Source organism: Podarcis pityusensis, assembly GCF_964106645.2.
Source record: "Podarcis pityusensis genome assembly, chromosome: Z".
Taxonomy (NCBI): Eukaryota; Metazoa; Chordata; class Lepidosauria; order Squamata; family Lacertidae; genus Podarcis; species Podarcis pityusensis.
Genome location: NC_138044.1, coordinates 17,184,927 through 17,212,742, shown reverse-complemented (window position 1 = coordinate 17,212,742; position 27,816 = coordinate 17,184,927). Strand labels below are relative to the sequence as shown.

Genomic DNA, 27,816 nt, shown 5'->3' with positions numbered 1-27,816 from the left:
CAGGAGGTGGGGGAAGCTGCAGCAGATTCCCTCCTCCCCGGCTCCCTTTGAAGCAGCAAAGTGGGAGGGGAGCAGCTTACACTCGTGTAAGCAGCTCCTCTCCCACCTTCCTGCTTCAAAGCAATCACGGAGGAGGGAAGGAAGGGGACCATGGATCCTCCGCTGCTCATGGCTGCAGCGGATTCCCTCCTCCTGGGCTCCCTTTGAAGCAGCAAAGTGGGAGGGGAGCAGCTTACACTCGTGTAAGCAGCTCCTCTCCCACTTTCCTGCTTCAAAGTGGAGGGAATCCACTGCAGTTGCGAGCAGAGGATCCATGGCTCTGCTTCCTTCCCTGGAAGCAGGGTGCGGGGGTGCAGGGGGGAAAGAGGGCAGGAAATAGATGCCGGGCAGGAAGACACAACCACACTTTGACCACTGGAAAGTCCACCTCAGCCTCCCCAGATTTCCACTGAGACGGCCAGGCTAATCTCGATGGCCATAAGTCAGGCAATTCATTATTAACTGGACTTAGATAAGCCATGGTTCCCCTTCCTACTCTCCTCTGAGGCTCAATTTAAAGCAGCAAAGCGGACAGGAGCCACCCGCTTTGCTGCTTTAAATAGTTTAGTGCAACATTAGATTCAGAATATTTTTTTGTGTGTTTTCCTCCTCTAAAAACTAGGTGCGCCCTATGGTCAGGTGCGCCCTATGGTGCGAAAAATACGGCAATTCTTTTTTTGCAGCGTTGAAATCGATATCCATCATAATGCAGTAATAACAAGGCATTCAAGAGAGGGGTTGGTGTGTATATATACAGAATAGTAAGGCTTTTTGCTGAAAGCAAATTAAGGACCCCTCTGTTCATTCACCCTCCAATAGCCTGTCTTCCCTTGATATAAACACCAAGAGGGTGATTGTTCATTTTGTTAAAGATAAGCTGGAAAAACATGGTCCCAGGACAGGTTTAGCCAGGATTCAAAACAGTCACCAGCAGCTGCTGTGTGTGAAGCGGCAAACACCATCCAGAAGGGGAGGAGCAGAAGTTAGATTGTGATCTACTGAGAGATGAGCAGATAAGGAAGCCGCTTTGTACTGAGTCAAACCCCCAGTCTGTTCAGCTGTTGAGCTGCGCATGCAGAAGCCCCAGGTTCAGCTCTTAGAACCTCTCCCAGGTAAGTCTGGAAGAACCCTCCCTGCTTTAACACCCCCCCCCCACAAAAGCCATTGCCATTCAGTGCAGACAATACTGAGTCAGATGGACCAATATTCTGAATCGGTATCAGGTGGCTTCCTATGTTCCTATTCAATTCAGTCTTTGGTTCAGAAACATGAGGACTAAAATCTTATTTAATTTTCTAAGTACTGTAACTCAGTGGTGCAGCATAGCTTTTGCATACAAAAGGTTCCAGGTTCAATCTTCACTTAAATGTATTAGGTGTGGGGGGGAGATTAATTTAGTGGAAACATAGCTGTCAACGTTTCCCTTTTTTAAGGTAAATTCTCTTATTCCGAATAGGATTCCTTGCAAGAAAAAGGAAAAGTTGACAGCTACGAGTGGAAATCTACCTAATTTGCTCGATCTGTTCAGTGATAGAGCATCTGGACTGGATGCAGAAGGTACCAGGTTCAATGTTCTTCCTGCTTTTAAAGAGCAGAGGTGAAAATGTCCACTTGCTGTTGTTATGACATCTAGATCCGCACTGTCGACACTGACTGGCAGTGACTCTCTGTGGTTTCAGGCAGGGATCATTCCCAGCCCTATCTGGAGATGTTGTCAGGGATTGAACCTGAGACTTTATGTACACCAAGCAGAAAGTCCTTATGGTTCAGATTTAAAGGCTGCTTTAAACAGGAGCACAGGAAGCTGCCTTACACAAAGTTGGACAATTTCCCCATCTAGCTTTATATTACCTACACTGACTGGCAGCAGCTCTCCAGGGTTTCATAGAGGGTTCATTCCCTGCCCCACCTGGAAATGCTTTGGGTGCTGAACCTGGGGCTCCTGCGTGAGCTATGCAAATGGGCGATACCCCAAACTAACTATGGTTTGGGGGGGCACCCCTGTGAAGAGGCAAATGGGAACTTTGCATGACAAGTATCTCAGCGGTGCCCCTCCCTCTTCTTCTGTTTGGCTGGAGAAGAGGTACACGTGACAGCTTCCCACCCCTATATCAGAACCTGCTATCAGAGCAGCTGGAGGAGTCCTTTGCTGAATGGCTGAGCTGTGTTTATCCTGAAGTAATCAGGGATGTGGTTCTTCTTATAGGAAAGTTGCTGTCGTTCCTACTCTCAATCCATTCTAGTGGTAAGTGTGTTATTGGCTGGGATCCACTTGCTCCCCCACCCCCCACCCCTCAGTCTTGGAATGCAACTTTTGTCTGGGAGCCAAGCATGAGGGATGCTTTCTCTGCTCCAGAATGTCACATCAGGAATTCATTTGCAAAACAAATTAGCATTCCATTCCAAGCCGGAAGCAAGGCAGTGTTTTCCAAAATGCTGCAATCTTGCAAACACCCCCACCCCCTGTTTTATAACTGCCTTTTGTTGACCAGGGGCCACCCCCTATTTTCTGACTCCTCTCTCTTTTAGAAAGAGAAATTGTTCTTTATGGGTGTGTGAATTGTAAAGCTTCAGCGTTTTAGTTTATACCTTGGGGCCTCTGGAAGTTCAGTCTGGGGCTGGCAGTGGAGCTTTCCATTGTTGAGCAACTGCCAAGTTCCCTGGGCTAGTTAGATGTTGCCCTGTTTCCCTCTGGAACCACCTGCTGCTGTTGCTTGCCTCTTCCATCTCTTTGTCTGAGTGAAGGGAAAGGACTAAACATGTGGTCTATCTGTGCTCGGCAAGTGGGATATGTTAAAGGCATGTGTTAAAGGTTTTACAGCTTATATTTCCACACTTTTCTTTGCTGCATGCTTGGCCATGTTAAACCTCTGCTGCGGTTCTCTCACCAAAGAGCACTTGCCCAAAACTTGGACCTTGCCCTTCCAATGACCTTTTCCAATACCTGGCAGGGTTGATGTGGGCATTAAGTGAGGAGGGGGAGGACCATAGATGCCACCTTGAGTTCCTTGGAGGAACAAGTGGGGTGTCCATGCATGCAGTCAAGGAAACTGGCCAGGTGTGAAAAGCAGAGAGCACTCCTGCCCCTTTAACACCTGGGCAGAAGAGGACTTTTTTTTCAGTAGGTGGAAAGCCACACTTGCTGTAAGGTTTTCCTCTGCATATCTGTTAAAGGGGCAGGAGCTCTCTCAGCTGTTGGCTGCCACCCTTCCACCAACATCTAAGCTTGTCTATTTCTTTCCCTCCATCCATATCCCCCCTTTCCTTATGGGTCATTTCCTTTTGGGATTGGCTGACTATATGGCAGAACATGTCAGGATTGTATTGCCTGTTGGGTTCTTGCACCAAGTGAGGTTTGTGGTACTTGGGCCTTATGGGTGGGCTCTCTCTGAGGCTCTCTTGGTGCCCATCAGGACCAGTAGACTAGAAAGCAGGCCAGTAAGAAGAGTCAGAGACAATGACAGGGAGAGTGTGTTATGTATTGAAGTTCTCACCCTAGCCACCAGGGGTATTGTGTACAGTCATACCTTGGGTTAAATACGCTACAGGTTGAGCGTTTTCAGGTTGTGTTCTGCGGCGACCCGGGTGTAACGGAACGGGTTACTTCTGGGTTTCACCGCTCACGCATGTGCAGATGCTCTAAATGACATCACGCGCATGCGCAGAAGCGGCAAATCGTGACCAACGCACATGCAGACGCGGGGTGCGTTCTGCTCAGGATGCAAACGGAGCTCCGGAATGGATCCCGTTCGCATCCAGAGGTATCACTGTATATAGTTTTCACTCAGGTCCACGTAAGTTAATTTAGGCAGGAAACCCTGGGCTTTTGTTGTTACAATGTTGACAGGCGGCTGCCTATAAAAGCAGGCCAGCTGAGCTGTTTGCTGTTCAGTTCAGTTCCAGCTTACAGTGGTACCTCGGGTTAAGTACTTAAGTCGTTCCGGAGGTCCATACTTAACCTGAAACTGTTCTTAACCTGAAGCACCACTTTAGCTAATGGGGCCTCCTGCCGCCGCCACCATGCAATTTCTGTTCTCATCCTGAAGCAAAATTCTTAACCTGAAGCACTATTTCTGGGTTAGCGGAGTCTGTAACCTGAAGCGTATGTAACCTGAAGCGTATGTAACCCGAGGTACCACTGTACTTATAAAGAACTACTTGGAGAAAGCTCTGTGTCATCTGCTATGTCCACCAACTACTTAATAGAGTGGCTCCCTGATTGGTTGTAATCAAGGAGGCTGTCTGGTGCTGTTTCCCAGCCCTACCTGGAGATGCCACAGGGGACTGAAGCAGGGGCATTCTGCAAGCAAGGCAGGTGCTCTAGCACAGAGCTGTGCACTTCCCCTTAAAAAAATAAAGTAAAATTCTAGTCCCTGTTGTTCTGAATAAAAAGCTGAATCAGCACAGGAAGCTGAGTCAGATGGCTGGGTTCATCTAGCTCAGTATTGTCTACACTGACTGGCAGCAGCTGTCTGGGATTTCAGGCAGGGAACATTCCTGGAACTAACTGGCAAGGCCAGGGACTGAATCATGGACTTTCTGCATGCGAGGCAGATAGTCTACCACAGAGCTATGGCCCTTTCCCATAAAATCACATTGTAGCCTGCTCCAGATCTCTGAGCGGTGAGAGACTCTGGGGGTGCCACTGTTATGAGGACTAGAATCTTATTTTCATGGGAAGGGTCATAGATCAGTGGCAGATAATGTGTTTTACATGCAGAAGAATCCAGGCTTAGGAGATACAGTACTATTGCCTGACATCCTGGTGAGCTTCTGGCTGTCCCTGTAGGCCAGGTGTCAGCTGTACCGGGCACTGAAATTTGAGACCCCAAGGTCTGCCACTGGTGTGGGGACCCATGCCTGCTGGGGCTGATGGGAGTTGCAGACCAGCAACGTATTTTGGGCCAGAGGCTCTCCACACCTTATATGCAGATTTATTTAAGGAACTTCTGTGTTGGCTGATTTTCTGGGAATCCTTTGCAAGTTGTTCCTTGACAAGCCCTGTCTTGTTAAAGAGCCCCCTAACTGCAGCCACGAAACCCCGATGCATTCCAGAGGATTTTCAGGCAGGACAGCATAAACTGTGACTCTCCAGGTGTCTTTGGACTCAAACTCCCATCATTCCTGGACTGTTTGCCATGGTGGCTGGGGCTGATGGGAATTGGGTTCCAATGAATATGTGGTGGGCCACCTTAGGAGAGGCATTCCCCGCCCCCACCCACCCCCCATGAGGGAATGCCTTTTTTAAATCGGGAGCATCTCTTGCATGAAGGGGAGGGGGTGCTCCTTCTTAGAAAAGGGACGGGGAGCATGGAGTACCACCCACTTCTTGAGGTCTAAATGTTCCTTAGCTCTGTTTGAAGGCACATCTTGGGAATGCTAACCTGGTGTTGCTCTCTCTGTGGGCATGATGTAATTGCGCAATGCCCTCCATTGCCATTGCAGTTACAGATTTCAGAGAAAGGTGACTGGCATGTCTGCAACCATGGTCTAGCCAGAATTTCACGAGTCTCGGTGATTAACCTGGAGTTTCTCAAAAAACCACAATGTTCTTAAGAGAATCGCTGTTTGCAAGCAACATGTTCCTCCCCTCCAACATTTCTCTGATGAAAATAGGAAAGTCCTATTCCATAAAAATAAGGGGGGGGGGGAATTACTATTTATATTCCACGCATCTGACTGGGTTGCCACTCGGGGAGGCTTTCAACATATATAAAAACATAATAAAACATTAAACATTTTTAAAAATAAAAACCTTCCCTATACAGGGATAGCTGGGAGGGTCAGATAACTCCATACCCTCCAACATTTCTCCAATGAAAATAGGGACATCCTAACAAAAAGCGGGACATTCTGGGATCAAATCAGAAACCGGGATGGCTTCTGTAAATCTGGGATTACCCTGGAAAAGGGACACTTGTAAGGTCTGTATGCTATAAAACTGCCTTGCCTCTAAATCTTGCCCAACCCCCTGACACTTAAAGGAGGTGGTGGTTAATCTTAAACCTGTGTGGTTTGTTTGCCTTAAGCCTGGCATCTCCAAACTCAGCCCTCCAGATGTTTTGGGACTACAACTCCCATCATCCCTGGCTAACAGGACCAGTGGTCAGGGATGACTGGAATTGTAGTCCCAAAACATCTGGAGGGCCAGGTTTGGGGTGCCTGCCTTAAGCAGTGATTCTCTGCTCTCTTTTCCTGATTGCCAGTCTATTTCTGGGCCCCCATTCAAGGTGTTCACATTTGTGTTTAAAGCCCTCAACAACTTGGGCAGCAAAGATCTGAGAGTTCTCCTCCACCACCACCCTCTTGGGTGTTAAGATCATCAGAGGGGGTCATCTTGGTAGTTCTACTGTCCTGAGGCATTCAGGATGCTGGCAGCCCCAGAGAGGAACTTATTTGTGGCAGCACCTAAGTTGTGGAACTTCGTCCCCACAGAGGTGCATCTGACATCTTCATTGGACAGTGTCCATCATATGTCAAAGACACCCCTCTTTACCTTAACCTTGGACACCTAAGAACATGAGAAGAGCCCTGCTGGATCAAGCCCATGGCCCATCAAGTCCAGCATCCTGTCCTCATAGTGACCAACCAAATGCCCATTATGGGATGTCCCCAAGCAAGACCTGAGTGCAACTGTTGTTCCCCATTATCTGGTATACAAAGGTAGACTGTCTTTGAGCATGGAGGTTCTGCTATGACAATAGACTTCCATATGAGCAGCCTTACTAGCTCAGGCCAATGGCCCATCTTGTCCAGCATCCAGTTCTCACAGCAGCCAGTGAGATGCCCCAATGGGAAACCTGCAGGCAGGATCAGAGCACAATAGCCCTAACTCGGCTCCTGTGTTATGAATAGCAACTGCTATTCATAAGCATTCCTGCCCCTGACTGTGGAAGCAGAGCATAGTTATCCTGGCTTGTAGCCATTGCATCTGGAATATAGGTTTTCAGGACCCACCCCCTTCCTGTGATTGTAACTTGTTTTAAACGGTTTGTAATACTGAATTTTAAATTCACCTGATGGTGAAGGGTGGGGAGCAACAGCAGCAACAGCAGCAACAGCAGCAACAAATAAACAAATAATGGAACTTCTGAATATAAATCCAAAGGGTTGCATGTTGCAATGCTGACTGGTAGAGGCTCCATCCAAAGAGTAGATCTGGTGATTAATGTTGATCCAACCCCTTTCTTACATGATATAATCTGGCACTAGTTTTCAGACCTCAGAAGGAAAAACGAGCTCCAGATCTCTGTCTCTCTGTCTGTCTGTTTCTGTCTCTCTCCACCCCACCCCACTCTCTCAGGAAACAGCATCGATCCTTCGCTTCCCATGCAGAAAATGATGGAGAATGAAGCCTTCGTGTCTTTCATATTCTTTGGCACCCTTTTGGTCATAAAGATGTATGCTGTAGCCGTCATAACAGGGCAAGTGAGGCTTCGCAAAAAGGTAGGCAAGTCATTTTTTTTAAAAAAATTTAAAGGCACTTGTGTGATTGTAGGAGTTTTTACCCTCCATGTGGCTTTTGAAAATGGCTCTCTTTAACTTTTTGGTATTTTGCAGCAAGTTGTGATCTCATTTCGTGCATTTAATAGATGTTACTGTTTAGCTTTCACTGTCTTGCATCTGTTTACATTTCCCCCCAAATGGGGCTTTGAACACACTTTGCAAAAAAGAAAAAGGGAAACCAGAAATGTTAAACAGGTTGTGGATTTTTTATGAGAGACTTCCCAATCGGAATCTGACAGGGGTTTTTTTAGGTGTTAAAATAAAATAAAAAAAACAGCTGATCCATCTTTCAGATTCCTCTATTTGATTATTTAAATCCTTGTTCCAGTAACTTGTAAGGCCCACCAAGGGACCAATGGTGAACACCTGGAGCTCTTCATAAATAATAGAGATCAGTGTTTTGCTTCTGTGTCCTTGATTCAATTTAGTAGATTCAAAATTAGTCAGGGATCTAGTAGCAGGCGTTTTAAGTGACTAATTTGCCAATATATGGTGAAGCTGACACTCCTGTAACTAATTTAGAACCAGGTCTCTTGTTTTCAATCTGATTTTTGTTCCACTGGAACAGGATTGCCAACAATGTAGAAGCCACACAATCCGAATGTGTTTTTGTGTTCACATGACAACTTTACGCAGAGATAAATCAGCCCCCTTAGAATGATGACCAAGGCGGAGTAGTGGTGAGCAGCCTGAAGAAAAACATTGCTGAAAGCTCTTCCAAATCTTAAATGGGTGATGTTTCTTCTGATTGCTGTGCAAAGTTAACTCCTTCAACCAGTTTGGTAGACAGTATCTGTGGTGTGCATTCTTTTCCCCCCCAAGAAGGAGGATTTCAATTGCCTTTACAGTTGTAGTAATGATAACACCAACAAAGGAAATTTGCAGGGGGGAAATGACTGTCTACACATCATTCCACCTTATTAGTTGTTTTGCTATGCTTGCCCAGCAGTTTTATTGACATTTGGAGGGGCACTCTTAAGTTATTTAGCATTGACTGGGGATGAAGCAGTCTGGCCACCCTGAAACTCTTGCAGTATTGAAAGCAGGATTGTGAATAACCACCTATGTACTATCCTGTGCACAGATCATAGAATCATAGAACCTTGGGGACTCCCCAAGTGTCATCTAGTCCAACACCCAGCAATGCAGGACTTGCAGCCAAAGAAACCCCTGACAGACAGCTATCCAATCTCTGTTTAAAAACATCCAATGGAGGCTTGTTCACCGCCTTCCCAGGGAGTCCGTTCCACCTTCAAAGGGCTCTTGCCATCAGAAAGTTCTTCCTAATGTTTAGTTGGAGTCGCCTTTCTCATCATTTGGATCCGTTGGTTCAGGTCCTGACCGCTGCAGCATCAGAAAACAAGCTTCAACCATTTTCCACGTGGCAGCCTTTCAGATACAGTGGCACCTTGTGTTATGTACCATCCCCCTTATGAATGCTGCGGGTTACGTGCTCCGCTAACCTGGAAGTAGATGCCCCTTGTTGCGACCTTTGCCCGGGATGCGAGCGGAAGTCGCGCTCCCGCGGCATGGTAGCAACGGGAGGCACCGTTAGCGAAAGTGCGCCTCATGTTATGAGCTGTTTCCTGTTACAAACAGACCTCTGGAACGGATTGTGTACGTAACACGAGGTACCACTGTATCTGAAGATAGCTATTGGGTCACCTCTCAGTCTTCTCTTCTCCAGGTTAAACATACCCGACTTCCTCAATGTTCATTGTAAGGCTTAGTTTCCAGACATTTTATCATCTTGGTCGCCCTCCTCTGCCTCATCTCCCAGCTTGTCAATATCATTCTGAAAATTTTGTTGCCCAGAACTGGGCGCAAGATTCCAGTGGGAGCAGGGGAGCTGACCAAGGCAGAATAGAGCAGTACTATTACTTTCCTTGATCTGGATACAGTCATACCTCATGTTACGTTTGCTTCATGTTACGTTCTTTCAGGTTACGTCCCGTGGCGACCCGGAAGTACCGGAAAGGGTTACTTCTTGGTTTCGCCGCTCACGCATGTGCAGAAGCGCAAAATGTCGCCACGCGCATGCGCAGAAGTGGCGAATCGCAACCCATGCGTGCACAGAAGTGCTGCTGTGGTTTGCGTTCTTTTCATGTTGCGAATGGGCCTCCGGAATGGATCCCGTTCGCAACCAGAGGTACCACTGTACTAGACTTGATTCAGCCTAGAATTGTTGCTGCTGCCTTGCACTGCTGTATGTCTCTCTCTATCTCAGTGGCTGGAAACCACAGAAGGGGAGAGTGCTCTTGTGCTCGGGTCCTGCTTGTAGGTTTCCCATAATCCACATCTTTTTGGCCACTGAGAGAGCAGGTGGCTGGCTAGACGGGCTACTAGTCTGATCCAGTCCATACTTCTGATGTTCTTAGCGGGACTTCTGCTTAGCGGAAGTTTGTGTGATCTTAAAAATAATGAGTTTGTTTTCTCTTTTTTTTAAAAAGCTGTAGTTTCTTTCCTGTTCCCTAAAGGGAAGGAATGCCTTCTCAAGTACTTCTTGGAAATCTAGCTTTCACTTCTTGTTATTTGGAAAAAGAAAACTTGACTTCTGTTTTCTGCAGTTATAGGTGGTTGTCTAGGATGCAATAAAACAAACCAGAACACAGTTGATCTCTTTTTGGACCCACTCCAGATGGTGTCCAAACCTGCACTGTGTGTTGGGGGTGCATGGCCAACTGCCCACTTCCCAAATTAAAAAGCAAATAGGGGGATTTTGTGGACGTTTCTGTGTGTCAAAGTTGGATCAAGCCATTAACCAGGCATGGTGTCTCCCCAAGGTCCCAAGTTGTTTTGTAGAGCTGGGGGATAAAACAAATGTTCCATTTTTATGCGATGTCTGAATTTTAGTTTTTAGTTTTCAGTATAACAAAACCAAGCTAACTAGGGAAAGCTAACTGAGCTCATCCAGAATAGGAGTAGTGAAGCAGAAAACTGTTTGATGAACAGCTCTAGATTTTAATCACAATGAACTATTTTCCACCTAATGATTCGGTGGAGGGATTAAAAACTATTCCCTCCCCCATGTGGATTATGCTGGGGGGAGCAAGGTTCACCCCAACACCCCTTTCCCTATGCAAGTAAATGGAGAGATCTGTTTTCCAGGGAGAGGAGGCAGAGTTCCCACAAAAATTCCACTGTGGAGAGTGGGCAGAAGCCCACCATACCAACAGTCTTTGGGGTAATGGGGACATATCTGAGGAGCAGGTGACATCCCCCAGTCTTTCCTGACAATCTTTTCCATGTCCTATTATTTCTATTGCACCCGCTCCAAAACAATACAGTATTCATTGTGGGGGAACCATAAATCTGTATTGCTTTTGGGTGGGTGCTGAAGAGAGTGGTGTGTGTTTGCATATACAAGTCTCTGAAAATGGTGTGAGTTGAACCTAGGCTACTGAAGAAAGCCAGTCTCTGCACCCACTTTTCCCTCTGTCCAGGCCCACCAAAGGTATGCAGCCCACTGAAGATTGCCCAGGAGGGAATGTGACCTTCAGGCTGCAAAACATCACCCATCAGAGAGAAAGGGAAGTTTAAACTTCAGGGATTGTGGTGAATGCTAGTCCTACTTAGAGTAGACCCATTGAAGATAATGGCTATGACTAACTTTTGTTGTTTAGTCGTGTCCGACTCTTCGTGACCCCATGGGCCAGAGCATGCCAGGCACTCCTGTATTCCACTGCCTCCCGCAGTTTGGTCAAACTCATGCTGGTAGCTTCGAGAACACTATCCAACCATCTTGTCCTCTGTCGTCCCCTTCTCCTTGTGCCCTCCATCTTTCCCAACATCAGGGTCTTTTCTAGGGAGTCTTCTCTTCTCATGAGGTGGCCAAAGTATTGGAGCCTCAGCTTCACGATCTGTCCTTCCAGTGAGCACTCAGGGCTGATTTCCTTCAGAATGGAAAGGTTTGATCTTCTTGCAGTCCATGGGACTCTCAAGAGTCTCCTCCAGCACCATAATTCAAAAGCATCAATTCTTCGGCGATCAGCCTTCTCACTTAGACTAACTTAGATATCTTAATTTCAGTGGGTCCATTCTCAGTAGACTCTTTGTTTGATATCTGACCACTCCCTCCAGGTTTCAAGTGCTTTCCTGAGATGTTAAAAGTGATGCAAATTATCCATCAATAATTCATATTATAATTCATTTTTAGAAAAATCCAGAATAGTTGAAAAACAACTCCTTCAGGGATTTGAAGGGGGATCTGGACAATTGTCAACCAGGGTTAGCCAATGGCCTTGGATAGCTTCAGGCTTTCAAAATCATCCTTGTCATCATTCTTTTAAAAGAACTTTGTCTTGGAAAGGAATTGAGATTCTTGTATTCAAAATAGTGAGCTGGCTTCCAATGGACACTTGCTAGCTTCCAAACAGGGTCTGTACATTCTCCGTTTTCAAAACAGATCGTTGCAACATCCAGGATTAGGTGCTGGATCTTTTAAGAAATTGGAAGTGATCCAATGCCAAAACCTCTGCAGTTGTGATGCAAGCAATGCCTGGAACTTTTAATGAAAAGGCAACCAGAAATAATCTAATCCTGACTGTTTCAAATTAAGAAACCCAAAATGGTGACTGTAGCTGGAATACCAAAACAGGATTTTACTGCAGTTTAAGCTGTGGACTTATTGGAGGTGATGGTTGTTTTAATATTCTTTTGGAATGTTTTAAAGAGCATGGCTAATGGAACTCCTTTCACAACCTGGGGTTTATTCATAAGAGACTGCCACCTTGCATTAGGTGGTGCAAGAAACTTGAGACAGTTGTGGGAAATCGCCAGGCACAGACACAGCCATGCAGCCAGTGACGTTGGGTGGAATGTTCTACTAAATCTCCCAAAATGCTGATAAAAGCCTGTTGGAATGGGAAGAAGCAGCCTTCGCTTTTTATTATACACTCTCTGTAAAGCTCATAATCTCCTGGAGTGGGGAAAATACTCTAAAACATCCGTCTTTGAGCACAGTCTGAAGACATCTCACATCTTCTGTCTCTGAGGCTGAGTTACAGAATGAACAGAATTGAGGGCTAAAGCTTTGATTGCATATTTAGTTGCATATTTAGTTGCTCCCCCCTCCCACAAACACACACACAGAGCCCCACACTTGTAGAAAGCTTGCAAGCCAATCCAGCCTTTCCCCACATGAAAAATGCTAGAAAATAACTCAGAGGCACCATCTCTTGCTGCACTGAATGCATAAACTGTATTTGGCCAATTTATAAAACCAGCTGGCGGTGTTTTTCGGAAATATGCTAATTCAACATGCATGGGGCAGTAGCAGGTTCAGAGTAGGGATGGGGGGAAATTTCAATTCTGTTTGCAGAACCAAAATGCATCAATCCTTTGAAGTCTGCATTTTTGCAGTTTCCCAGCCAGGTAATCTGTCTGAAAATGCCCACATCTGGGGGGAACATGCAAAAAAATGCATATGTTCACAAAAATAATGTGTGGAAATGTATCATATGGGGGGGAATATAAATATATGGGGAAATATTCTTTGCAGAAAAGAATAATGAGATTGACAAAGTTTCATGAAGAAATGTGTGTGTGTGTGTTGGAGGAATTCATATGAAAATGCTGGGTTTTTAAAATGAGGGCTTTTAAATGTAAATAAATAAATTGTAAGCTGATGTGGAAATATGGAGAAGTGAGTTTAAGACAGGGAAAAAGAGAAAACTGGAGAAACCAACTATGGCATATTCACCCATCCCTTGTTGTTTCTATTATAATTATTAATTAAATTTATTGGTCACTTTTTTGCCATGGCGACTCAAAGTATCTTACAATATTTGAAGCAAGAAACACATTTATACATTCAATCTAGCATAAATTAAAAGAATGAATCAATATTTCCCATATAAAAAAAATTCTGCAAACTTGGCAAACTGGGATATTGGTGGGAGGGGGCGGGGGGGAAAGGTTCTGCCCCAGCCTCTCCCTGTTGCATGGAGATTGCCTTTCCATGCGGGGAGCATTCGTGCACCAGCCTGCCTTCTCTTCTCCCCCCCATCTCTGTAATCAGTTGTGCGATCTGCAGAGGGCAATGCCAATCAGTGCTTCTGCACTCCCTGAAGGGGTTCTGCTGGGACTAGTTTGCTTCAAGTGTAAGCATTCCACAGTCTCCACCACTTCCTCAAGGAAGCTGGTAATTAATTTGAATGTTTTAGAGCTGAGAGGACACTTATGACCCGAGGCTGCTCCTGGGAGGGGCCAGACCTTGGCACTTTCATGCCTGAAGTGTGAAGTTGCAGTCATCTTTGTCAGATGTTCTGGAGCTGAGTTCATTCGCATAAAATCCTGCGAGTAGGTTACAAGGCAGATTGCCAAATTGTGGTTTGGCATGCAAGAAACTAGTCCTCATAGCCTTGTAGGTCTTCCTTAGTAAACACAGGAAGCTACCAAATGCTAGGTAAAGACTATGTATTGGCACCCTGAACAAACAGCAGCTCCAGGGATTCTTTGGGAGCTTTAAATGTATGGGTTTGTCGGAGCATCGTCTACACAATTCATTTAAAGCAGTATCATATTATGTTAAACAGCATGGTGTTCCCCCTCCCAAAAAAAACCTGGGAACTGCAGTTTTTTAAGGGTCTTAAAAGTTTTTAAAGGTAAAGGGATCCCTGACCATTAGGTCCAGTCATGGCTGACTCTGGGATTGTGGCGCTCATCTCGCTTTGTTGGCCGAGGGAGCCGGCGTACAGCTTCCGGGTCATGTGGCCAGCATGACTAAGCTGCTTCTGGCGAGCCAGAGCAGCGCACAGAAACGCCATTTACCTTCCCGCCAGAGCAGTACCTATTTATCTACTTGCACTACCTATTTATCTACTTGCACTTTGTCGTGCTTTTGAACTGCTAGGTTGGCAGGAGCAGGGACTGAGCAACAGGAGCTCACCCCGTCGTGGGGATTCGAACCGCTGACCTTCTGATCAGCAAGCCCTAGACTCTGTGGTTTAACGCAGTTTTTAGGAGACCTCTCTTTCCCCTCCCAGGATTTCTAGATCAATCTCTCTTCCCAGGGAACATTGATAATTATAGCTCTGTGGGGGAATAGGGATGTCCTGACAACTCATGGAATTGTAGTGTCGGAAGAGACACCAAAGGTCATCTAATCTAAGCCCCTGCAATGCAGAAAACTCAACTAGAGCATCCATGACAGGTGGCCACCCAACCTCTGCTTAAAAACCTCCAAGGAAGGTTTCCTCTCAGCACCCTTAACAGTTCCCAGGATTCCTTAGGCAATGAAACAAGATTCTAGTTCATGTGGCTGTGAATAAAGGGCTAGATTAAACCGGAGCCTAGGGAGATGCCTTATGCCAAGTCAAACATGTTCCATCTAGCTCAGTATTGTCTACACTGGCTGGCAGCAACTGTCTGGGGTATCAGGTGTCTCTCCCAGCCCTATGTGGAGATGCCACTTGGGATTGAACCTAGGACCTTCTGCATGCAATGCAGATGCTCTGTCACTGAGCTGTGGCCTCTCCCCACAATTTGTGACATGAGCTCCTGGACGGCTTGTTCAGGGACCCTTTTCTCCTGTGTGAACCTTGAGAGTTTTTGCAGATCCAGGAACCCTCCTTTGTGCCAGTGGCTACCTAGGCCACTCCAACTCCAGCCCAAAGACAGGATCTGCCCAAAGGGCTTTTGTTGCTCCAGGAAGTATGTGGTCTGTGGCCAGTGTGCATGGAGGAAATAGCAAAGTAAAACAGAACCTTGCTCGCCTTGGGGAAAAGCTCAGTGTAGCCAGAGATTATTCTAACAGGTAGGCTTCACCTTTGATGGCTCCTCCATCAGAAAATGTATTTATTTATTGCCTAAAATGTATGCCCTGCTTGATTGTAAAACAAAACACAGTAACATTAAAGCTATTTACAAAATAGACAAAGCAATAAGAAACATTAATTTAAGACTTTTGAAAAGTTAAAATAACAATAAACCAAAAGCAGATTGAAATTTGCATCAGCTTTCGATGCTTTGTCTAAACAAAACAAGTACAGATTCAGGTAGGTGTTGGTCTGATGCAGTCAAAATAAATAAAAATAATTAAATTAATTAAAAAATTGTCCAGTAGCACCTTAGAGACCAACTCTAAGTACAGAAACCAAAACAAGTACAGAAAAGGTGACGGCCTGACATCAATAGGCAGGGAGTTCCAAAGTTTAAAGACAGGTATGGCATGGTACCTGTAACAGGGCTAGTTCCTTAGATCAAAGCAGCTGAGTGGATGGATTTGGGGTAAGGTAATCTTGCAGGTGAACTGGCCCCAAGTTGTTAAGGGTTTTATATACTGATAGTAACACCTTGTCCTTGGCACAAGCGTGACATGCCAAAAGTGCCTCGCTTCTGTCAGCAATTGTGCTTTTAGCAAAACTGCTTACAATGTGGGGAGATGCAGGGAGAAAGTTCTTATTATGAACCTGCCGTGAACTAATTGATCCTTGTCTTCCTCCAGGCATTTGCCAATCCAGAGGATGCTCTGAGGCACGGAGGGCTGCAATACCACAGGGAAGACCCTGATGTGGAGCGATGCCGCAGGTGAGTCTTAAAAATAAAAACAAAACTCCTCTTTGCACCATTAGGAGGCCATCTTTCCTTTGCACTTCAACCAATCAATTGCTGGCTCTGCTTTCCATGGCTAACCAGTGATGTAGATTTTGAAGCTGCTTTGCGTTGTTCCTTCCCTCTTCCCATGTGATTGCCCCCCCCCACCCCCCCCCAGCATCACTGAGGACATATGGTTGGTAACTTCACAGGCCACTCCAGAGTTGTGGAGAAGTTTGGGGGAAGGGGGGGCGGAATGGACAGATTTGTGCATCCTGAGTGGGGATGGAGGTGAAAGTCATAGAATCATAGTATAATAGAATCGTAGAATTCTAGCATTGGATGGGGCCCAAAGGGTCTCTAGTCCAACTTCCTGCAATTCAGGAAGTTCCAACTAAACATTTAGTAACATTTAATCACATCTAGTGACATTTAAAGTTTAGAATTCTTCCCTAGATGCAACAGATCACATCTCAATTTCCCTTAAGCACAGAAATTTTATATGCAGTATCTGTATCTATATCTACAGTATCTATCTATTTACAAACATACGAAGAATGTCAAAGAAACAATTTGCTGCTTGGCTTGACCAGGGAAAGACGCAAGTGGAAGAGAACTAGTGTTCTTTTTCAGCTGGGAAACCAGCAAATTAAATTGGCCGAAGGCAGGAGCAAATCTTTAGTACCTAATGCCCAATTAAAAAACGCTTGCACTTCTCAGAAATTGCATCTCTCATTCTTCCCAGAAAGGCTTCATTAGTTGTTGCCTTGAGGAGGGTACGGTTAATTCCTCTACTAATCTACTTGAGGTTGATCAGCAGGGTTCCCATCCAGTTTGGGAGCAGTTTTTTTTTAAAAAAAGAAAAAAAGAAAAAGAAAACATTCTTGTTCTTTTTAAAAAAACAAACAACTAATTACCATGAAAAACAGAACTGTACCAGCACCAATGACACAGTCTTAGGGTGAAGGGAGGATAAAACATATAATGGTAAGGCTAAAACTATGCATTGTTTCAACGTACAGAACTTGTGGGTTGGTTCTGCTCAGAGTAGACCTGCTGAAATTTGTGGACCTAAGTTAGTTGTGCCCATTAACTTAAGTGGGTTTACTCTGAGTAAGACAAGCATTGGATACAGCTACCTATATATAGACAGAGGTTATGTGGCGCTTTTGGAGCCAAAGAAAGAAAGAAAGGGAAAGAAAGAGAGAAAGAGAAAGAGAAAGAGAAAGAGAAAGAAAGAAAGAAAGAAAGAAAGAAAGAAAGAAAGAAAGAAAGAAAAATGCAAACTGAGATAATATTTTGGACTATTTTTCAAACTGCTTTTGGCCAGATTTATTTATTTTATTTTATTTATTGCCATTTATATCCTACCTTTTTTCTCCAAGGATCTCAAAGTGGCATATGTGGTTCTCTCCCCCCTCATTTAATCCCCACAACAGCCCTGTAAGGTAGGTTAGGTTAAGAGAGGCAGTGCACTGTCAAAGATAACACCCAGTGAGCTTCCTTGTCAAGTGGGGATTTGAACCCTGGTCTCCCAGGTCTTAGTCTGACACTGTAACCACTACACCATGGTGGCTTTGGTATGTACTGTTTTGCCCTTTGACTCCTGTCTCCAGATGGGTTTTATAGGTTATAATACCATAACAGCAGGTAGTAAACAGAGGTTCCACTTGGGCTTGACCTCTCAAACTTAAACAGTGAATTATTTTACTTTTATCTCACCCATCACCCTAAGGTGGTCCTACAGCAGGCTATAATAAATTAAACACAATATTAAAAAGGAGTGTAAAACAATATAAAATCACAGATATAAATACAGTGGTACCTCGGGTTAAGAACTTAATTTGTTCCGGAGGTCTGTTCTTAACCTGAAACTGTTCTTAACCTGAGGTACCACTTTAACTAATGGGGCCTCCTGCTGCCGCTGCGCCTCCACCACGCAATTTCTGTTCTCATCCTGAAGCAAAGTTCTTAACCCAAGGTACTATTTCTGGGTTAGCGGAGTCTGTAACCTGAAGCGTATGTAACCCGAGGTACCACTGTAAGGTGGGTCTCAAGTGTCTTAATCCATAGACAGTGTCTGGGACTTAAGTTTGGAGAAAAGGCAAGTAAGAGGCAACATGATAGAAGTTTACAGAATTATGTACAGCCTGGAGAAAGTGGAGAGAGAAAATCCCCCCTCCCCTCTCTCGTAACACTACAACTCTGTGGGCATACAGTGAAGCTGACTGTTGGAAGACAGGACAGATGAAAATTACAGCACAGAGTTAAATTTTGGAACTCCCTTCTGCAGGAGGCAGTGATGACCATCAACTTGGATGTTTTTAAAAGAGGATTGGACAAATGCATGGAGGAAAGGGCTATTGAGGGCTACTAGCCAAGAGGACTATGCTCTGATGCTTTTGAATACCAGTTGCTGGAAACCACAGGGGAAGGGGAGAGGGCTTTTGTGCTCGGATTTTGCTTGCTGCTTTCCAGTTGGCCACTGTGAGAACAGGATGCTGGACTAGATGGGCCAATGGCCTGATGCAGCAGACTCTTCTTATGTTTTTGACACACAGATGAAAGTGGCCTGAAGGACCCTCTTTGCCCACTCCTCCCCACACAACAGACTCAAAGCCCTTGGCGCTTGCAGCTCACGTAGTGTGATGGTTCAGTATCCAGACCTCTGAATCTAAATGCACTGCTGCAGGACTAGTCTGAACAGGAATCTTGAGTGCCGCTGGTGTTCAGCTGGCCCTGAAATCCCCTTGAAAACATGTGACTGGCTTGCTTCAAGCACCTGCGTTCCTTCCGAAGAAAAGTGCGAAGTCCTGTTTTGTTTTGTTTCTTTTGTAAAGGAAAAGAGGTGAAGCAGAGTTGACTGGGTAGGGAGGGCATAGCTAAGAGAGGGAAATGGTGCAAAAGCAGATTTGGGAGAGGGAGGAGCAGCTGGTCATAGATGCAAAGGCTAATAAAGTTGTGGGTTTCCAATCCTACAGCCTTATACGCTTGCAAACTCCCCACCCTAAGAAGCCCAACAGAGAACAAGAAGCCTCGATGGCTCCATATCAATTCTGCCCCCTTAATTAAACTATGACATTTGCAGCCACAAGACAGTGGTGATGCCCATCAACACATTTTTATTTAAGGGAGATGGACCCACTCATGGAGGACACAGCTATTGGTGGCTACTAGCTGTGATGGTCATATGCTACCTGCCTCTGAATGCCAGGTTGCTGGGGAACAAAACTGGGGAGGACTTGCTTGTGGGCTTTCCATTGGGGCATCTGGTTGGCCACCAGGAGAACAGGGTGCTGGAACTAGGCAAGTCACTGGATCGTGGAGCTGGGAAGCACTGGGTCTCTTCACCCAATGTTCCAATGTGTTCCTAGCCACACTGAAAAAATTTTGGCCAGCCTAGGCAGCTGTCAATCCAGGCACCAAAAATAAGCAGCAGCTTTGAGTCACCTAGGTATATTACCTGTGGGCACTTTTGACAACTGTAGCAGCTGCCTAGCACTGTTAATTTATTTCTCTCTGTGTTGAGGAAGATTAAGTGCACCTTAAATACTCCCTGCTGCCAGGAACAGGCTGTCAAGAGTTGTGTCAGCTGGCTGACATCAATGGAGATCTTTCTGCTATGGAGTGCTGGCTTTCCCTTGCATTGAGGGGTGAGCCTCATCTGTCATGGAGAAGGGAAGGAAAAGCTCTGACCAAGTGAGGAGTGGCTGATTTATTTATTTTTAAAAGCTGGTAAAAGTTCCTCCCCAGAGCTATTGAACCTATGGTCATGAAGAGGAGAGGGTGTTTTGTGGCATAGGAAGCGCAGGAAAAGTGTTTCGGGTCTGGTGAGATTTACAGCTCTCACTGTTTGCTTTGAGAATGAGAGCTGGCTTTGGAATGTAAGCAAAGGATTTGATGGGGCCTTTCACTTCCATAGTTAGCAGGATACGACATGCTCTAGGCAATCAGACTTCTAAGGAGTGGGCAGGGGTTCATCCTTTCAGGAAGGTAGCATGTAATTGCAAATAACCCCCCTACCCCCCCAAAAAAGACCCTTCACCCTCTTTAGGGATGGGGAAAGAAATTAGATTCAGTTTGCATGAAACGGCAGCTCTACCAAATTTTCACTGTCTGAAACACCACAGAATTAAAGAATTGTAGAATTAGAAAGGACCCCAAGGATCATCTAGTCCAACCCCCTGCAATGCAGGAACCATGCCTAAATAACCCCTGACAGATGGCCATTGAAACTCTGCTTCAAAACCTCCAATGAAGGAGAGCCCACCACCTTCAGGGAATCTGTTCCATGGCTGAACAAGTGTTCCACGTGAGGCTTCCAGACCCTTGAGCATCTTGGCTGCCCTCCTCTCCACACCTTCTAGCTTGTCAGTCTTCTTAAACACTATAGAATCATAGAACTGAAGAGCTGGAAGGGACCCAAAGGGCCATCTAGTCTAATCTTTTGTGATGCAGTAGTCACAGCTAAAGAATCCCTGACATTGGCCATCTAACCTCTAAGACTCTTCAGTGATATTATTATTATTATTATTATTATTATTATTATTATTATTATTACCTGCCATTCACCAGCAGGTCCCAGGGAAGGTTACAACATGTTAAGATTTAGAATTAAGACCATTTAAAACCAATTACAGTGGTACCTCGGGTTACATACGTGCCAGGTTACAGACACTTCAGGTTACATACGCTTCAGGTTACAGACTCCGCTAACCCAGAAATAGTACCTCAGGTTAAGAACTTTGCTTCAGGATGAGAACAGAAATCGTGCTCTGGCGGCGCGGCGGCAGCAGGAGGCCCCATTAGCTAAAGTGGTGCTTCAGGCTAAGAACAGTTTCAGGTTAAGAACGGACCTCCAGAACGAATTAAGTTCTTAACTCAAGGTACCACTGTACAATTGCAGGATTGTCTGTCCTTTAAAATGTACACTTCTCAAGTTTTTGCAATGCCAGTTCTCCAGCCAAATAGTGTGAATTTAAGCAATGCACATACAAAGGTAAATTGTGCTAAAATGAGTTGAATCAAGGGAAAATATAAATATGGCAGAAGTATGGTTTATAGACAGCAAGTATTGCATGTAATAATGTTATTATTATTAGGATAAATTCACACTCCATTGCTGAGGACTTAAAAAGAAGGAAAAGAATGTGCAAAATGAGGTGGGAATGTGGAGGGCAGCACTTAGGACTGGGAAAAAGAGAAATTGAGAGAAGGTGAAATTGACTGAGTTCTCCTTCCTTGATGCGAGGGGCGGGAGATGTCTTTTGGAGAGCCACTGCTTGTCTGGGTAGACTGTACTGAACTAGAGGGGCCAATGGTCTGACTCTGTAGAAGGCAGTGTCATATGTTCTTATTTAAACTAGCTCCCTTTTCAGAACCATGGAAATTGGGCTCATTCTTACTTCATTTTTAAAGAACTCTGTGATGGAGCACTTGCTTTGCACACAGGAACTCCCAGGTTCAAACCCCAGTAGTATCTTCAGGAAGGGCTGGGGGGAAGGACTCCCTGCCGAAACCCTGGAGAGCCCCTGCCAGCCAGTGTAGACAGTACTGAGCTTGATGGGCCAAAGCCTGACTTCATATAAGGCAGTTTCTTATGGTTCCTGGACATTCATAATGTGTCTTGCATTCCTTCCTTGTCAGCCAAGAGGGAAACGACCTCCTTGGTGACCCAGGGAGAGTTTTTAGTGACTGTTTTCCTTTAATTCCGCTGGTCCATTTCATTATAGATTTTGTCCCCAGGGGGCTATGTGCTTCCTGAAACTTGCACCCTACAACCCAAGCCAAGACATCAAGTTATTTTGCTGTTGTTGACTTTTAAAATAAACGTTCTAGACCCCACCATCTTCCGCCCCCACTGCAGCCCCAGACTTGGCCCTTAATCTGCACCGACCCTTGAAGGCAGGAAATGGTTCCATTGAGGTGTTATGGCTTGTGGCATGACTTGTTTACGCATAATCCCATTAGCAGCCCTGGGTTGTGGCCAAGGTGTGTGCATACATAAATGCAGAAAGGGGGGGGAGAGAAGGGGGGGCCGAGGAGCCAGGAAATGGTGCAACCACGCCATTGCCATGGCAACGATCCCATCCATGTGCGTACATCTTGCCTTAATGAGGACACAGTGATTGGAGCCAGCTGCGAAGGCTTGGGTTCCGTTGCCTGCTTTCCCTGAGATTTTTGCCGCTGCAAATGACCACAAGCTGTGTGCTGTGTGCAGTTCTGTTCACCCTCACCCCCAACAAGGATATTGCAGGGTTGGAGAAGGTTCAGAAAGGGGCCACCAAAATATTCAAGGGGTTGAGCAACTCGTCTGTGATGAAAGCTTGCAGCATTCAGGGATTTTCAGCTGACATAAAATGCGAGTAAGAGGTGACACGATATAAGTTTATGAAATGGTGCCTGTCATGGAGGAAGTGGGCAGAGAGAGGAAAAATTCTCCTCCTCTCATCACACGACAACTCATAGACATCCAAGAAAACTGAATGTTGGGAGATTCAGGGCAGATAAAAGAAAGTCCCTCATAGTGAACTGTTTTAAAGTCATCCACGTTGCTGGCTGTCAAATGGCTCCTGTGGAATGGAACTGAAAGTGATGCATCTGAATTCCAGTAGCTGGAAGCCACAGGAGGGGAGAGTGCTGTTGTGCTCAGGTTCTTCTTCCTGGTTTCCCACTGGAGCCTCTGGTCAGCCACTGTGAGAACAGGATGCTGGACCTAGATGGGCTATTGGCCTGATCCAGCAGCCACGTCCTTAACAATAATAATAATAATAATAATAATAAATAAATAAATAAATAAATTTTATTTATATCCCGCCCTCCCCAGCTGAAGCCAGGCTCAGGGCGGCTAACAACAATAAAACAGTACAACAGTACAACACAACACAACACTCTAAAATCATTCATTATAAAATTAATTCAAATCAAACCACTGGCAACCATTGGGCCAGAGCTCCACGAAGATTGCCAAAGGAGGGAGTCAGGCTTTGCCCTGGCCAAAGGCCTGGTGGAACAGCTCTGTCTTGCAGGCCCTGCGGAAAGATGTCAAGTCCCGCAGGGCCCTACTCTCTTGTGACAGAACGTTCTTAAACCCCACTCCATGGTCTCAATGGAGGCAGGAGGTTTGGGTGGGTGGGTTTGAGGAGAAACAGCTACTGAGGCAGTACTAAAATGGGATGCAGCATAATTATTTGTGTGACAGATTTTGCTACTCTCCTCACCACCACCCCAAAAAAAAAATCTTGGGGGAATTGATTCTCGTCTGTTTGCAGCACTGAATCAATTTATTTATTTTTAAATCCTCACTTGCTTCTGGACAGAGCTCATGGGAAGCCAATAAGCAGGACCTAAGTGAGACAGCAACTCTCCCCCCTTGTGATTCCCAGGAACTGGCATTCAGAGGCATATTGCCTCCAACAGTGGAGGGAGAACGTAAAGACATAAACTGAACCCTGCCGGGTGCGTTTCTGAATGTATTTCCCTCAATGCAAACCTCCTGCCCGTGGGCCAATAGTGGCCTACAAGGCCATTTGCCTCAATCCATGTCCATCTGCCAATCAGAAGACATCACATGTAACATCATAAGGTGAGGCCTGCTGGATCAGGCCATTGGTCCATCCAGCCCAGCATCCTTTTCCCACAGTGGCCAACCAGATTCACATTATGAGAAGCCCACAAGCAGGACCTGAGTGTACCATAAACTCTTCCTACTTGTGATTCCTGGCTAACTGGGGTTCAGATGCATGCTGCCTCTGATAGTGGAGGGAGAACGTAGCCATTGCAGCTAATAGCCCTGAAAGTCTTGTCTTCTGTGATTTCATGTTTTCATTGTTGGGACTTAGTATGAGCATAGGAAAACAAGAAAAGCCAGCCAGGTGTGCCAAAGCAAAGCCCACAAACAGGACTCAAGTGCAATAGCATCACTCTCCCCACTTACAATTTCCAGCAACTGGAATTCAGATGCATTTCTTCTTCTGGCCATGCTCCCCGACTTCTGCCTTCTAGGCCAGGCATCCCCAGCCTGTGGCCCTCCAGATGTTTTGGCCTACAACTCCCATGATCCCTAGCTAACAGGACCAGTGGTCAGGGATGATGGGAATTGTAGTCCAAAACATCTGGAGGGCTGAAGGTTGGGGGTGCCTGTTCTAGGCAACTGAAGATCATGCCAAGCCCCAGAGAATTTATTATCGGATTCCAAAAACTTTGTAGACTACCTTACAAGTTGTAAGATAGTCTACAAAGCTTTTGGAATCGGAAAATGAGTGATTGAAGGAGATTTGAAAGCTGACTCAGTTGAGACAAGGTCTGAGCTGGTGACCTTCCTCTGGGGTGAAAAGGAAAGCCATTCATGTCTGAAAGTTGCGGTTTGGGAGTGGTGCCAGTAGAGGCTTTATTCCCGAACAGTCACTTGGGTGCGTCTTTTTTATTGTTATATAACCCTATTAAAACCAGCCTCATGTTGTTCAACTGTACCTACCTAAGGTAGATTGTGCTGGAATTTCCCCCTTGTTCATAGAGCTTGTTTAGCATGTACCCACCAAGTAGGCAAACATCTCTGGGTTGTGTCAGGGGGGAAATGGAATCTGCCTCCGCCCATCTAGGTAGGTGCCAAATCTCCCCCCCCAACCCCCCCAACATCTGCATGTTTTGTAAAATGTGTGCTGAATTTTGTGTCTGCTGTTGAAAACACAATTTTTATGAAGCCTAGATGGGCAAACATCTCTTCAAGACCCAGGTGGGAAAGGAGAGGGGCCAGTTTAAAAAGGTAAAGGGACCCCTGACCATTAGGTCCAGTCACGGGCGACTCTGGGGTTGCGGCGCTCATCTCGCTTTATTGGCCGAGGGAGCTGGCGTAGAGCTTCCGGGTCATGTGGTCAGCATGACTAAGCCGCTTCTGGCGAACCAGAGCAGCGCACAGAAATGCCGTTTGCCTTCCCGCCAGAGCAATACCTATTTAACTACTTGCACTTTGACGTGCTTTCGAACTGCTAGGTTGGCAGGAGCAGGGACTGAGCAACGGGAGCTCACCCCGTCGCGGGGATTCGAACCGCCGACCTTCTGATCGCAAGCCCTAGGCTCTGTGAATTAATCCACAGCGCCACCTGCATCCCGGGGCCAGTTTAGTCTCCAGCAAAAACTGGTGGTGCACAGCACCAATTGGCTGGAAATAGTGATGTTAATAACCACTATTCCCCTTTCCTGACCAAGGCTTGGGAATTTTCCAAACATTTTAAAAAGAAGTTCTCTGGCTTCTTATGTGGCCATAGCTCAGTGACAGAATAACTTCATTGTACCCAAGAGGTCCTGTGTTCAGTCCCCAGCATCTCCAGGTAGGGCAAGGAAAGACTCCTTACAAGGAACCCTTGAGAGCTACTGCCAGTCAATGTACCTAATACTGAGCTAGATGTACTAATAGTCTGATTTAATTTAAGGCAGCCCCCTATGTTGACACAATGAGATGTTTCCTTTCCCACCCGCTACACTTTTTAAAAAGTGAGTGCAACCTTTTTAAAATGCTTGATAACTTTGCACTTCAGTTGTACACATTGTATACCTACTTCCACTAAAATAAGGATTCTGTACAATTTTCAATGTCTCTCCCCCAAATTGTGCCCATGTTTGTACAAATAGACATGTAATCCAACTGATATCTGCATTCTAGACTTCAATGAAATCCATCAAACAGGTCTGTTTGCTTTGAAAAGAGAGGCAGTGTGGTGTAGTGGTTAAGAGCGGCGGACTCATAATCTGGTGAACCGGGTTTGCTTCCCTGCTCCTTCACATGCAGCTACTGGGTGACCTTGGGCCAGTCACACTTCTTTGAAGTCTCTCAGCCCCACTCACCTCACAGAGTGTTTGTTGTGGGGGAGGAGGGGAAAGGAGAATGTTAGCCGCTTTGAGACTCCTTCAGGTAGTGATAAATCCTGCTGAATCAGGCCAATAGACCACCACCTAAACCAACCTCTTGTTCCCACCTAAACCAGCCTCTTGTTCCCACATTGGCCAGCCAGGTGCCCCAGTGGGCAGCCCACAAGCAGGATTCAAGCACAAGAACTACTCTGCTCTCCTATGGCTTCCAGCAACTGGAATTCAGAAGCATGACTGCCTCCGACTATGGAGGCAGAGTATAGTAACTGTGGCTAGGAGCCAGTGACAGCCTTCATGAATTTGTCCCAAATCCTCTTTTAAAGTCATTCAAGTTGGTGACTATCATAGCCTCCTGCAGGAACAAGTTCCATAGTTCAACTATCCACTGCATGAATAAGTCCCTTCTTTTATCTGTCCTGGATCTTACAACATTCAGCTTCATGGGATCTCCACAAGTTCTGGTGTTACAAGAACTTTCTCCATGCTATGCCTAATTATATAAACTTAAGGTAAAGGTAAAGGGACCCCTGACCATTAGGTCCAGTTGTGACTGACTCTGGGGTTGCGCGCTCATCTCGCTTTATTGGCCGAGGGAGCCGGCGTACAGCTTCCGGGTCATGTGGTCTGCATGACTAAGCCGCTTCTGGCAAACCAGAGCAGCGCACGGAAACGCCGTTTCCCTTCCCGCCGGAAGGGAAACTTGCACTTTTGACATGCTTTCAAACTGCTAGGTTGGCAGGAGCAGGGACTGAGCAACGGGAGCTCACCCCATCGTGGGGATTTGAACCGCCGACCTGCTGATCGGCAAGTCCTAGGCTCTGTGGTTTAACCCACAGTGCCACCCGTGTCCCATTATATAAACTTATTTCTCCTCTTATGCACCTTTTCTCTAAACTAAAAAGCCCCCAAATGCTGTGATCTTCCACATAGGGGAATATCTCTATCCTCCACCCTGGATAATTTTGGTTGCCGTTTTCTGAACCTTTCCTAATCTAAAATAGATAAATGATTATCAGGGTTCTACCCCCCTTTTTTTCTCCGCAGGGCTCATCTCAACGATATGGAGAACATTTACCCCTTTCTCTTCCTCGGAGCGATCTACTCCCTTCTGGACCCCAACCTGACTGTGGCCCGGATCCACTTCTTGATCTTCTTCTTTGGCCGGATTGTCCACACCTTGGCCTACCTGCTGAAACTCAGGGCTCCCACACGCTCAGTGGCCTACAGCGTGGCCCAACTTCCCTGCATCTCTATGGCCCTACAGATCCTCTTTGCAGCCATCAAGTCCTGGTGATTGCTTTGATCTGAGACTTGAAAGGGGTGGGAAACGAGATGGACAAGTGGCTTTGTTTGTAAGAGGTGGATAAAGCTCTTCCTTTTCCTTGCTGTGGTCTGGTGATGTGCATTTCAACCTAAACCACTGCATCTCTTTGCCTGGATGGACTCTCAGTCATGTCATCTTCAGACTGGACATTTTGCTTGGCGATCTCTCCTAGGAGGGGAGGCACCTTTCTGTTGCTGATGGGCATGTGGTGCAGAGGTTCAGGTCCACAAAATGATAAATAAAAACACTTACTGCAGTAAAGAATATCTCGCCAGTCCCAAGCTGTCTATTTCAACTCTGGGGGATTTCACTTAGAACAGAACTTGGTGGACATGACTTCCAGAGGTGAGAGGTGACCCTCCAGAGCTCTTTATCTGGCCCTCCAGATTGTGTGGAGTACTGTGGGAAGGAGGGAGAACCCTGCTCTAGTTTGCATCTTGGGCTGTGTCTCTAGTTCATTCTTGGCACATTGTTTGGGGAATTAGACACAGCAGAAGCTTGCTGCTAAGGAAGTTGTTCTGTGTTGAAGGGGAGATTAAAGGATA

The 27,816-nt window shown here is 45.9% G+C and overlaps 2 protein-coding genes across 4 annotated transcripts in view; one reads left to right on the top strand and one right to left on the bottom strand.

The window, feature by feature from the left end:
• PRRX2 (paired related homeobox 2) overlaps positions 1–27,816 on the bottom strand; it is a 192,640-nt gene that overhangs the window by 102,742 nt on the left and 62,082 nt on the right. The window lies entirely within an intron of this gene.
• Positions 1,097–27,537, top strand: PTGES (prostaglandin E synthase). 3 transcript variants are annotated; one of them, XM_080990517.1, is made up of 5 exons: positions 1,097–1,151; positions 2,246–2,284; positions 7,343–7,485; positions 15,992–16,074; positions 26,992–27,537. In XM_080990517.1, the coding sequence occupies exons 1-5, from the start codon at positions 1,112–1,114 to the stop codon at positions 27,239–27,241; spliced, it is 555 nt and encodes a 184-aa protein (XP_080846643.1). In that variant the 5' UTR covers positions 1,097–1,111; the 3' UTR covers positions 27,242–27,537. The 3 variants fall into 3 exon arrangements, with proteins under 3 accessions (XP_080846643.1, XP_080846644.1, XP_080846642.1); XM_080990518.1 differs by lacking the exon at positions 2,246–2,284; XM_080990516.1 differs by lacking the exon at positions 1,097–1,151 and having other exon boundaries at positions 2,053–2,284.

What these genes read in the sequence shown, in the direction of transcription:
- PTGES (XM_080990516.1), top strand. Translation starts at nt 2,068, where the DNA reads ATGACAAGTATCTCAGCGGTGCCCCTCCCTCTTCTTCTGTTTGGCTGG. An exon ending in ACTCTCAATCCATTCTAGTG is followed by an intron (nt 2,285 to 7,342) that starts GTAAGTGTGTTA and finishes CCACTCTCTCAG; the next exon opens with GAAACAGCATCGATCCTTCG. An exon ending in AAGTGAGGCTTCGCAAAAAG is followed by an intron (nt 7,486 to 15,991) that starts GTAGGCAAGTCA and finishes GTCTTCCTCCAG; the next exon opens with GCATTTGCCAATCCAGAGGA.